This window comes from Morone saxatilis, unplaced genomic scaffold (assembly GCF_004916995.1).
Source record: "Morone saxatilis isolate NCDOM2014 unplaced genomic scaffold, NCSU_SB_2.0 Contig21, whole genome shotgun sequence".
Lineage (NCBI taxonomy): Eukaryota > Metazoa > Chordata > Actinopteri > Moronidae > Morone > Morone saxatilis.
This window is the reverse complement of record NW_023339774.1, coordinates 1272448-1286101: the sequence shown is the minus strand read 5'-3', so window position 1 is coordinate 1286101 and position 13654 is coordinate 1272448. Positions and strand designations below refer to the sequence as shown.

General features: G+C 39.0%; 1 protein-coding gene across 1 annotated transcript in view; it reads right to left on the bottom strand.

Moving 5' to 3' along the window:
* Positions 1 to 13654, bottom strand: part of pkn3 (protein kinase N3) — a gene marked incomplete in the record, with an annotated part of 21995 nt that overhangs the window by 3074 nt on the left and 5267 nt on the right. The window contains 15 exon segments of the mRNA XM_035667460.1: positions 1438 to 1514; positions 1604 to 1666; positions 1759 to 1935; positions 2326 to 2417; positions 3365 to 3434; positions 4631 to 4680; positions 5351 to 5441; positions 6100 to 6259; positions 6615 to 6690; positions 6916 to 7059; positions 9082 to 9191; positions 9921 to 10103; positions 10276 to 10504; positions 11461 to 11612; positions 11986 to 12103. Of these exon segments, the coding sequence (XP_035523353.1) occupies positions 1438 to 1514; positions 1604 to 1666; positions 1759 to 1935; positions 2326 to 2417; positions 3365 to 3434; positions 4631 to 4680; positions 5351 to 5441; positions 6100 to 6259; positions 6615 to 6690; positions 6916 to 7059; positions 9082 to 9191; positions 9921 to 10103; positions 10276 to 10504; positions 11461 to 11612; positions 11986 to 12103 (1792 nt within the window).

Sequence of the window (13654 nt, the reverse complement as noted above, 5' to 3'; positions counted from 1 at the left end):
CACTTCCTTTTTTGACGAAAAATCTACAGGAAGTGCTAATTTTATAACGTGCTTATTTTTTGAAATATCAAAATTCTTCAAATTACTTTTTTGCCAGGACGGTCCCCAGATGCTACGTGAAAAATTTCGTGCGAATCGGACAAAGCACATAGGAGGAACACCAAAAAAGTAGTTTATGGACATTTCGCGCTCTAACGCAAAAAAAATCATAGGCGGAAGTGGGCGTGGCCTATATGGGGAGTTTCAGCTCCATTCACAGAACGCGTGGATATAAGGTTTTGAATGTGCGACAAACTCTGCAGAAGTTATTAGTCTACATGCATTTTTTATGATAGTAGCGCCACCTAGTGGCCAACCCAAAAGCGACACATAGAATATAAAATTTTTCGCCACAACTGACATGTGCGCCGCGTTTCATGAGTTTTCGAGCACGGGAAAGCCTCCAAATATGCGATTCAAAAGTTACTAAAATAAAAATAAGAATCCTTTCAATTACAATAGGGCCTTTGCACGGTCAGTGCTCGGGCCCTAAAAATCATTAAGACTTGCAACTTCACCAGTGACTCGTGACTTCACTTAGCCTTTTGGTTTGACAACACTTGATTCCTTCCCCAAAGCCCAAATATAAAAAAAGTATGTTGTTTAAAAAGTGTGCCATGAATCAGTTAATTTCCTAAAACAACACTATTCATTCACAGCAAGTCGACACTTAATTCCCCAGATCCACTTTGTGTGAACCAATCCAACAGCATCCAACCAGATTGGAGGAGAGAACAATGAAGAACTTCACTGAGTGCCAGTTGGAAAAAAATTATAGTTCTTATAATAGTTTAGTTTCGTTAGTTCTGTTGTTAAAGTTGAATTACATTTCACAGAGGTGGGACCAAGTCACTGTTTTGCAAGTCACAAGTAAGTCTCAAGTCTTTGCACTCAAGTCCCAAGTGCTAAACTTAGTGTTTCGAGTCCTAAACAAGTCATAAGACTCTTCACCAACTGTCATTTAATAGAGTAATAATAAATGAAAGATGTGTTGTAGGTATGTCTATTCAATTTAATGTCACATGATAATCACATAATGTCACCAATGTACCATGTAGAAATAAAATAATAATAATAATAAAAAAAAAGAAAAATTAAAAAAAAACAGATGGACCACAATGGAGCCTGTGTGTACACAAATTTTAAGTGTCGACCTACTGGAAATGAATAGTATTATGGTTGATTCAGGAAATGGCGGGAAATTACCTGATTTGTGGCACACTTTTTAAATAACATACTTTTGAATCTTTGGGCTTGGGCAAAGGTATCGAGTATTTTCAAGTCAAAGGTCCAAGTGGAGTCACGAGTCATTGGTGTTGGTGAGTCGAGTTGCAAGTCTTTTAGATTTTGACAAGTCTAAAAGTGGAATATGACATAAATTTGCAATTTTATTTTTACCTTCTTTGCACAAGCCAAAGTCTGCTATCCTGACAAAACCATCGGCATCCATAAGCAGGTTGTCCAGCTTCAGATCCCTGACAGACAGACACAAACCAAATTATGCTACATGCCCACAACATGATGCAAGGTACACTATACTGACATGTAGAGGAGACAGACCGACCTGTAAACTATTTTGTTTTGGTGGAGAAACTCCAGTCCGAGCAGAACGCACGACGAATAAAACCTTCAATCAGAGAGAAAGAGAAGGAAATAACACTAACATCCTGTACTTTTGCTGCGTGTCAGTGGTTTACAGATGTAATGATGTGTGCTAACCGGGTCTGTTTCTCTGTGAAGATGCTGGTGTGAATGTGTGTCATGAGGTCTCCTCCGGGGGAGTAGGCCATCACAAAGCATACATGGTCTGCGGTCTGGAAGCAGCCGTGCAGGTTCACCAGGAATGGATGTCGTGAGGCGTTGATCACTTCAAATATCCTCTTTTCACAAACAAGGCTGAAAACAAACACACATCATTATAATCAATTTTTACTTTTAAACCTGTGGAAGCACTAATGGGCACTTCTATGTGGAAAGTGGAAAAAGACAAAGCTCTTCCAGAGACATGATACAACTGTTTCCACAGGTTTAAATCGTACTAACAAGGCCAAGTTATCAGATTTGCATGTAAAATGCTAACAGAGCCAGCTTCATATGATCACTAATGGTATTCTCAGTGAAGACAAGTAACCTTAAAAGAGACTCAGCTGAACTTTCTTAGTGGTAAAGGCCCCTTGTGCAGTCACATATTTGCACATACTATTCTTTAGGAACACGGCAGGGTGGTGGAAAGAATCACTGACCGAAAAATAATGTTTCTAATGAACCAGCTGAGGTGTTGCTCACCTGTCAACTTCATCACGTGTCACAATGTCTCCTTTCTTCAGTGCTTTGATGGCATACAGTTTGCCTGACTTCTTATACTCTGCTAGCAGCACCTTGAATCAAGAAGTACAGGAGAAATAAATTGTTTTTTTAAAACGTGCCATTATTCTAGAGTACAGACTGGAGCAGCAAATGACAAGAAAGAAATGGGGGATGACATGCAACAGAAGTTCCTGGCCAGACATGTACTGGGGAAGTAGTGATTGCAGGGTCAGCAGCCTTAAAGCTCCAGGTTAGCTCTTAAAAAGGTGCTGCGAGTGATATTTTTTTGTTAGTGTTAAAAAGCTTTACATTTTGACAACCATCACTGTGGGTCTCTCAGTCTGTCCTCTCTGCAGTAAACACACAATACATTTTCTGGTATCCCATTCCCACTTTATCTAATCAGGAGAGAGAACTCCACAAAGAGGCAGGCCTTGAGGGCAGGCAGCAAAATTTCAGTCTGGTGATGTGGGGAGCGGAGACTGTATGATTAAAATTGGACGTGGTCTCTGGGACGTCACCCATACGTTTTTGAAGCTCAGTGTGTAGTCGGCTCGACCTGTGCCATCTTGGCAGTCCTGACTCGCCTACCCGCCCGGCTAATCCAAAAATGGGTAAAGAAGTGGAGCTAAGGCGGGCTGAATGAAGCCTGGTTACTGAAAACAGCCGCCTGTGTCGGCACCCACCTGTCACTTGAAGCAGTCCTGAGTAACATTAAGCCTTAATATAATTTAAACGAATGAGCCATATTATTCTGTTGTAAAGTTGGGCATTTTAATATGGGGCATTACGGCGATGGACTGGCCATTAGAGGAACTGCAATTTTTATTACTTCCGTGTTGGCTTCATTTGCTAGATACAGATTGCTAACGGCATGAACAGACAGGAACAATTTCACTTCCGGCACCTTTAACCTGCATTTCTCACAGGATGCTTTTTATTACTAAAATCGCTGCTATTGACATTTTTACAGGTACAAGGATAATGCAGAGGAAAACAAGTTAGAGTAGATACGTACCTTTCCAAAGTGACCTCTTCCTAAAACTGAAATGCAGTTAAAGTCTTCCATCTGAAGTCCTTCGTCCGTGCTGCATGAGAATACAAAGGTTTTTTTCAACTGAAAAATTCCTTACCCATTTTTTACCATTTTGTAATTGTTTTCTCTGCACTCATCACATGAATACATGAACTGCCCTGAATGTACATTTCTTCTTTTTTTGGTCTTTTATTGCCTTTTAATTGATAGTGACAGCGGAAGACAGACAGGAAAGGGGGGTAGAGAGAGGGGATGACACACAGCAAAGGGCCGCAGGTCAGATTCGAACCCTGGGCCGCTGCAGCAACTCGGTACATGGTCGCCAGCTCTACCAAGTAAGCTAACCGGGCACCCTGAATGTACATTCTTTATTGACAGAATTTAAAAATGGCACCCAGCTTAGCTAAGAAGCAAGAGACAAACTTTTCTTACTTCAGTACTGTGTTATTTTATATATACGCAATACAATACAATACAATACAATACAATACAATACACAATAGGGGGCAGCTGTGGCTCAGAGGTAGAGTGGGTTGTCCACTAATCGGAAGGTTCGCAGTTCAAATTGCTATGACTGTGTGTGAATGCTTAGTTTCAGTTCTGGTGAGCAGTTGGGCACCTTGCATGGCAGCCACTGCCATCAAGTTGTGGAATGTGTGGGTGAAGTGTGCACTAACAATGCCACACTCAACCCACAGTTTTTTAGCTTTTAATCTGAGTCTAATGTGTTTTAACATATGTGATGTACTGTTTTATATTGTTTTTTACCTATTTGATGTTCTTTGATTCTTCTTTTATTATATTGTAAGTGTCTTTGAGTATTCAGAAAAGCGCTCTTTTAAATAAAATGTATTATTATTATTATTATTATTATTATTATTATTAGTGTACAGCGCATCGTGTACAGTGGTCGAAAGACTACTCAGCTATAACATTGTGAGCATAATAACACTGATTATCATGGCTCCTGTCAGTGGGTGGGATATATTAGGCAGCAAGTGAACATTTTATCAGGAAAAATGGGCAGCTTGTGGATTTGAGCGAAGGACCACCAGGGTGCCCAGGTGGTCATAATGTTATGGCTAATCTGTGTATATACCATAACACCTATAACTTAACTCCCTTCTTGCTGCACAGTTTATTTGTGTTTATTTATTTTTATGCAGTTGTATCTTATTATAGAGAAACTATATAGGTTTTTGTTCCAAAGAAAAAAAGATTTCCACATTCCTAATCAGTATGACTTACTGTAAGGGTGGATGAATTGAGGGTTGTCGCCTGGGCTTGGGACTTTTGTTCTGTTTATCAACAGGGTAAACAGACAAAAGACATAAAGTGACACATCACTCAAACACAAAATAAAACAAAGAAGAATTTTTAAAAAAATGACAGCCTTGATGAAGAAACATCAGGGATGGTACACAACTGCTGCTCTAGATCAGTTTAAACAGACAATTGACCCTTCCTAAGTCAACTTCCTCCTTTCCTATACCTAGATATGCTATGTGCTGGTGTTATCAGAAAGACAATGATATTTTAAAGATGGTGAAAAGATAAAAGCAATATATATATTGCCATATCTTAAGATAGCTAGCTAATGTTAGCAAAACACTAGCTAACTAGCCAATTAATATATATCTATTGTTAGCTATCTTGTTAACTGGCTAGTGACTGATTAAGATTCGCTAGGTAGTTTGCTAGCATTTTGCTAACATTAGCTTATTTAGATATGATGATGTGTGTGTATGTGTGTTGCTTTTATTCTTTAACCATATTTAATGTAGTTTCCTTTTCATCATAGTCCAGCCTAGCACATAGCATATCTAAGTACAGGAAAGGAGAAACCTGACCGAGGTTTCAAAACGGGTGGGACTTACGAACAGTCAATTCTCTGCCATTAACCTTGTTTTAATCTGTGTATGACTGATAAAGCATTTGCCACTGAAACCAAACACCTGACTTGCTTACCAATGGAGAGTCTTTAGTGTTCTTTCTGGTGCGATGTGGAGATCTGCCAGGTTGTTCTTCAGTAAAATTTAGATTCACCACAGCAGGTTCTCTGAAAACCAAGCGGACCCATGACATTGCCACTATTGTGGTTTCAGTGCTGTTTTGCGGCTGTGCTGGTGTTAATATTGTTGACTTGCTTCAGTGATGCACCCTCTCTTTCCTAAATTCCTCTGAGCATTATGTCCACAATCCCCAAACCCCGCTGCTAACTGTAATCTTAACTGTTAGCTAGTTAGCTCACAGCTGTGCTGCCTGGTTGGCCTCTATAGAAGAGTTTGCTACCTCTGTAGATAAACAGCTCATTCTAAGGTAACAAAAACACACATATTCTTATATTCAGGTGATTATACACTAATGAAAACATACCTATATATGTATACATACATACATACATTTCTGACAATAGATCCTCCTAAATGTTACACTGTACCTTTAATGGTATAACTTCACATACTAGTCCTATACAACCTCTACGTCTTGCTCCTTTTACCTCTGAATGCAGGTCAGTGATAATGTTGCTATCAGCCCTCCGCTAAAGTCACATTTTCTCTAGTCTCAGATATAATGAATGGGTAGAAAAATAGCCTCAAGTCACTGTGGATAGCTCAGCAAAGAAGTTAATAGCTCACTTTTGTAACAGCTCTTTCATAGATGTGACAAAGAGATGTTTCTGGGTCACAGTGTCCACAGACACCACAGAGCCTTACCGTGCCGGAGAAGTGCTGGATGATGTGGAGCCAGTGTTAGGGCCCGCTAATGGAGGGCTCATGGGCTCCAGGGAGCTACAGGGAGGCAGGATGCTCATCATCAAACGTCCCCAAGTGGCAAAGTTCATGTTCATCTGGGCAGCACGCAGGAAGTCCTTCCCTGTGAGGAGGAATGCAGACAAAGAAAGTAGAGATATCAAATCTGAACTACTGTATGTACTGAAAGAAAAACTGCTTAAATAGAAACTGGTGTTTGAATTACCTTTCATGTTTTAATAACAACGTTAGGCTGACCTTTGCACAAAAAAATTAGCAACCAACACAATTTTAAAAAGGTAAAATTATAGCTTTTGGGAAACCATAATGTATATCTACATCTAAATCCACACTGTAACCTTATTGTCCAATACAAGCCAACAACGTTTGGAACCAACAATAAAAAACAATTTATATCAACAAATAAATAACTTCTAAAGAAAGAATTGATGTAATGCAATATGAATAAACACTGATACCTTTTTCTTTGGGGAATATTCTCCTCTGCCTCTGGAGTTTGGAGCGCCGCTCAATGACAGGATTGATGAAGGTCACCTAGAAATGAACAGAGGAGCAATTTATTTGGCATCTGTGTCATAGGGAAAAATAAATATTTACTATTTGGGATCACAACACCATTTTTTGTGGCTACTTGGTCCAATAACAGAAAATAAAAAAATAAAAAAACACCAATTAAAACATTTTTGGAAAGTTTTTTCATTTTTGGAAATTACGTCAACTCTGGAATAAGAAATGAAGGTACAATATGAAAGTGAGAACCTCGATGAAAAGGATGCCCTGAGGCTCCAGCTGGAGACACATTCCATGTCGGAGGTTATCCAGGAAGTCCTCCAGCCGCAGGAACTTCACTCCACTTAAAGCTCGCCAGTCTCTCCAGTACACAGCAATTTCCAGCTCCCTGGACTTGATCAACATACGCAAACATTCAAATATGTTCATAATTTCACTTAATACATTTTTACATTTACATTTGAGAAGAAGAAGATATACTTTATTAATCCCCAAGGGGAAATTCTTTGGTAAAGAAGGATGGCTTTATTTTCTGAATTACTGAAAGGAGGGAAAGTATGAAATAAAAAGTTGATGGGATTTAACCAAGCAGTTGACAAAGAAGCCAACGCGAAGCGACAACAGCTGCAGTTCCTCTAAAGGCCACCTGAGGCTGGCTCCAACAGTGATCAATCTCCATAAGGCCCCATATTAAAATGCTCAACTGAACAACAGATATAAACATATTTACAGCCTGGTACAGAAAACACTTTTAGTCTCTATAGACAATTTCCCTGTTCATGAAAACTGTACAGGGGTACATTTTTATATAACTAACCAGTTTAAATTATATTAAGGCTTAAAGGTATGCATAATTAAGAGCATGGCCCTTTTTGAGTGACAGGTGGGTGCCATTATAGGTGGCTGTTTTCAGTAACCAGGCTTCATTCAGCCCTCCTCAGCTCCACCCACGCTCCACCTCTTCGCCCATTTTTTGATTAGCCAGAAGCCAGTGGAGTCAGGACTGGCAAGATGGTGACGGCCTACATCCATTTCAGTTCAAACAGTGGATTTAACTCTAAAATAACAAATGTTGTAAGACCTTTGCAGTGCCACAAAGAAATAGAAACTCTAAATCTCCCCTGGTGATTTAATATATCACTTTAATAAAGTTAGGGGACTCACAAAACAGAGGCTGAGATGCAACCAATGGAATTGGTTTCTTCAATATTATACAACTGTTTTTACGGGCTGTGTAGCACTTCCCCCTGCCCTGTAAATAAAAAAACATTGTTGAGCTTTGTTCTATCTCCGGTAGGGGTATCTCCACTACTAAAGCACTTTTGGGGTCTTTCCCTCTTGCCTAAAACTGACCTGAATGTATAAAATCAACTACTTCCCATTAAAATGTCAAGGCACAATAAAGAATGCAATATCAGAAACCAAGTCTTAAGCAGGGATGCCGGGTGTGTGTGGGTAAAGCCAGATTAGAGCAAATGTCAGAGGATTAGCAGTGGGATTACATGAGTAGAGTAGGGACATTGACAAAGTATTAAAGACATACTTGGCCATTCTGACCCAGTGAGAGACGAGATGTCAAGGCTCTGTGTTACTGTTCATGGGCTGTTAACAGATGTTCACTATTAGGGGTTATTGAGATGGTATTTGGCAATAAACTATCTAGCCAACAGTGGTTGGTTTAACACCTAAATACACTGGTATAGTGCTACAGGCTATCATTATGAGGAAGAATGCAAGAAACTGTGACAACACAACTAGCCTGATCAATACTGGATTTATGAGGCTCATACTGATATCAGTTTTTTTAAGCAACAATCTTTCTATTAACAGCAAATGCTAATAGCTCTAAGGTTTATATGAACCGCAATGGAAACAAAGGACAACCTTGTCTATCACTGCTTTAACTGCTCTCATACAGTGTTCTGCTGAAAGGAGTTAAATGGAGAGACTGTCAACATAGAGAGCCAGTCTATTCTGTTCTACTAATACTAATACTTTCTACGCATCCAGGGATATTGCAACCAATGGTGCTTCACACCCTTGTTGTCAAATGATGTTTTGCACCATCTGTTGTAGTTTCCTTATCATTTTAGTAAGTGTGTAGGATTTAGTGGCATCTAGCCGTGGAGTTGCAGATTGCAACTCTCTCACTTCACCCTACCCTTTTTAAGCGTGTAGGAGTAACTCTGGTGGCTGTGAAATGAAATCTAGATCAAGTGTTTGGTTTGTCCCGTCTTGGCTACTGTAGAAATATTTCACCAAAAATATTTTATTGTAGCTGTGCGATATCGCAGTCAAGGGAAAATAACTCAGTAATGATGTTTTCATCCTAAAAATGCAGTTTAATTCCATTTGAAAAATTTAGTCCTGGCTCAGTAGTAAATTGAGTTGCTTGTGTAAGTGAAAGCCACTGACCCGTTCCAGTTCAATGCTGAAGCTCTGGCCCCAGGCCTCAGTGCCCAGCTGTCTCCACTGTGTGCGCCCCTCAATCCTGTTGTCCACCTTCAGCACCACGCTTACCTCCGCTGAGGCACAGACACAAAGATCCAGACTGATACAGGCAGTAAAGACTGATAAAGGTTGTAACAGGCTGTGTGCATATTTTAACTAGAGAAAAATACAGACTTTGTTAAAATAAATACACGGAGTGGAAAATCCTGAACACAGACACTTCAAGTAAGAAATAACATTATTTTCAGGTAGAAAATCCTGTTTTTGTAACTTTTACAGTTTCAGTTGATTTCCTTACTAAGATCTGTGTCCTGAGAGCTCGTAGCAATATTATTATATTCAAATATATGTTTCTTTTTGGATTTTTACAAGATTCTTTACACATTAGAACAAGATATTTCTCATGTTATGATGTATTTTCGCATTATTACTAGATACATGAAGAAACTTTTCTTTAACAAACTTTAACTTTCCTGTAACAAATTACTTTATCTTGTTCAAAACACTTGTTGTTATTTCACAAAATCATGGTGCAGGATGTTATTTGTTATCTAGTTATAATGAGAAAATATGTCATAATAATAAAAAGACAAATATCTTGTTGTGATGTGAATTTAAACTTATATAAATAAGCTTGCTTTAATAAGTAGTAGCATGAACTAGGTGTTACCAATGATAATAATTATTAAAATGATACTAATGCTCTGTTCCATTCAGGTCAAACAGAGTCAGGGTGCTGCTATTGTGCATGTTGGCTCACTGGAAGTAGCTGCTGTGAAAAAGGTCTTGGAGTGTTGACTTACAGGACAGCTCATCAGCCTTGGTTGTCTTGCCATTGGCGCTGCGTCCTGATAGGCCGGCTCTCACCTTCAGAGACTTTCCATCAGAAAGGCTTCCGGGGTTGGCTGAGACACTGGTCACACGACCACGGCCCGGAACAGACTCCAGCAGGTCTTGGCAACCCTTCAAACATACCTCCAACCGGCCTGAAGGAGAACATTTCAGTTATTAATGCAGTTTTGAAAACACTATTTAAAGTTTAATGGGGAACATTAATTTGCATGAGGATATTACATTACAGAAATCACAAAATGTTGAGGTCTGATGAGATATTTAACAAAAAAACAATAAAAATATTTTTTTGAATATATTAGTAACCTGTTAGACTGGCTGGTTTAAAGAAGGAGGAAGAAGATGAAGAAGACGATGAGGACGAAGCGTTGGATTGCTTCTTTGGCGTGCCGTAGGAAGGCAAGGTTCCCAACATGAGTTCCTCCTTAATGGCAGCACATTTGGGATGGTCCTGAGGCAGCTCACTTAAACGTCTCTCCAGGGATAGACGTAACAAATCCACCTTCTGGGATGACTCTTGCATTCGTGCCTGGGCCTGAGAGACATACAAGACTCCTGAAGAGCACAGCTTGATTTTATTTTGGGATCATGCAATTTTTAGAGAGTGACAGTAGAGAAACAGAAAGGTCTCCAGTCAAACCAGGACTGACCATCCTGGCATCGGCAGGGTGTTTCATTGAGTAATGCAACTTGTTTCATAGTCATATTTATTTGTATTGTTTGCATCTTATGACTGCTATCCTCTGAACTGGGATAAGGATAATAAAGATAGAGAGGTAAAGGTTTTCTCACTATGGTATTCTCCTGTTCCATATCATTTCTATTGTTAATATGAGGTACCTGTATATCCTGTTGAAATGCAAACCTGTAAATACATTTTTAAAACATTATCAGTTAAACCAGGCTTAATTCAGTAAATTAGGAAACGGATTCATAAAGAAAGTGCAAGAAAGTCTGACCCAAGTTACCATGGAAACGTATCCCTCCAGACAAACCTGGTCTCAATCAGGCTTTTCTGGCTAAGCTTCACCTCAGGCTGAACCAGTGTTACAAATCAGTCTGACAGACATAAACACTGTTTTCCACACTGAAGGTTCCTCTTTACTGCTGCACTGTGAATGTGAGTCAGTTTACAGTTCACGTCGTATTAATCACATTTTGACGGCTGCTGCACCTACTGCTTACTTCTGCGTATGTATCTTTTGCGGTCTAAAATTTCAGCAGCTTTCCAATCAACAGAGTGTTTTTAAATGAACTGAAAAGTAAAATAACACTAATAAACTTTGGCCCACCACTGTAACCTCATAGTAAGCAGCATTTTCATCACTCTTTAAAGATGCAATAGGGAATATATTTTTGTCATATTTGCTGAATCTTTCACTATGCTATATTATGACTCTTGTTAGTGATGTCAGTGATGTTTCTTCCTTGTATGCACAGGTCCCAGGTTAATGTGTGGTGTTAAGTGTGGACTATCCAGCTGGTACCCACCTCTGCAAGTATGCGGCGGTCCTGAATCTTACGCCCACTCATTTGCCTCACCACGTTTTTGGCGCCTTCTGCTACGGCCGATTCAATCTTCATGTGGTGCATGAGTTCAGCCACCCGCAGCTCCAGAGGACTGATCATCTCCACGGGCAGACCTGAGAGCAGGGGGAGCATCAACAGCAGATTTGAGGACAGATACAGAAAGCACCAGTCTTTTAAGACCTTTGTATCTGAACCATAACATATTTATACAAGCAAGAGACATCTGCACCTGACCTCAAAATACAGCAATACATACACTTCATGATTTCCATTACTGATTATTGATTAATACCATGAAATGGATTTGAGATTTTAATACATTTTCCATTATATAATTTACTTCTCTTACTTGCCTTAAGTTTGCATTCCAGATACAACTAATGATGAGTCTCTTACTGTATATGGGATTTGTCACAGTTACTATTTATAATGTGGGCTGTTGGAGATTATAAAAAGAATGACACATGTATGTGTAGTAAGATTTACCTTGAGAGCCATCCACGTCTCTGGCTTGACTGACTTTGATAATCTGCATACGCAGCAGCTCAATCTTAGTGCGGCTGTCCTGCAGCATTTGCTGGGCTGTAGACAGCATCTTCCTGTCCTGGAAAATAAAATGGACAACTGAATACCATCACATTGCTTCTACTATGCTAAATTAACCAATAAAACTGTTAAACACTTGAGTCGTCGAGTAGTGTCACCTTCACGATCAAAGTGACAAGTAGCAAGTTGTAGTCACAGAAGAGCAAGAGGATCATAGAGACACACTGAGACATCAGAGACTAGAGAGAGCCTATTGAGGCTTATGTGTGATGCTGTTAAAATTAAATGCATTCGCATGATAGAGCTGCAACAGTTAGTCGATTAGTTGTCAGCTGTTAAATTAATTGCCAGCTATTTTGATAATAGACTAATTGTTTTGAGTAATTGTTTTTTCAAATTCTCACCTTGGACTTTGGGAATCACTGACATTTTTCTCAATTGTTATGACAGATGACATGACATATTTGTTTGGTCCATAAGACCAAACAACTAATCGATTACTTGAAAATAGTTGTTAGTTGCAGCCCTTGTGCATGAGGTGATATTTAAGAGTAACAATACCTGTGCACAATAGTGTGAGTATGTTTTGTTAGTGGTTAGTGGTTCTCTGTAAGGATGGGAATTTTATATTTGACACTAATAAACAAATCTGTGGTACAACCTTTCACACTCAGGTCATCCTGCTGACACAAATAAATCCTCTCTCATTCCTCTTATAGTTCACATCAGGGGCGGAGCCAGATGTTGTAAACATTTGGGGCTTAGCGCACAGCACAGGGAGATTTTTTTCCATACAGCAGATATATGCACTTTTTTCAAGCCATTTGAGACAATAGAATGGCCAACCATGAGAGTTGCCTGGAAAAAGGTCATCCTCTCTATCTAATTGTCCTCTAACTGTCTTCATCATTCTGAAAGCAGAACACAACAAACATAGATGATGACTAATTTTCATTCCTTGACTGATGTTATTTTCTTGAAGTTTGGCATAAACAGCATTACTTATCCTGCAACCTATTTTTGTTCAACTATTCTGGAGTAGAATGAATGAATGAGCGTTTAACAGACAGATTTGCTCCATGTGAATCCATATGACATAATACTGTAACAGATGGTGATGTTTCCCCAGTAATAGAACTTTTGCTCCACTGGTTTTTCTGGTCCAGTCAGAGAGACTGAGAGGAAATGACACAAAGTTGAAGTTATTTTAAAAACCTAAAAGATTCTGGGATTTTGAGAAAACATTCAGAACTCACTTTATATTTAAATGTCTGCTTTCGCCATTTTTATTCTTTAAAAAGCTTTTCACACTCTAAGTTTAAATGAGTGTGAATAAACAAATGTGGGAACTGTTGGGAGTACACTCTAGACCTGCTCTATTTGAAAAGTGTCCTGAGATAACTTTTGTCTTGGCGCTATACAAATAAAATGAATTGAATTGAACTGAATTGAATTGAGAATTCCTTTAAGGCCGCACAATACTTTTTGAGGTACCATACATTAGATTACTCTCTGTATTACCTTATTTCCTTCATTCCATTGCAATACTGCCCTTCTTTATACATGTTTAGTATAAAAGAAAGATGAAATAATAAAAAATAAATAGCAA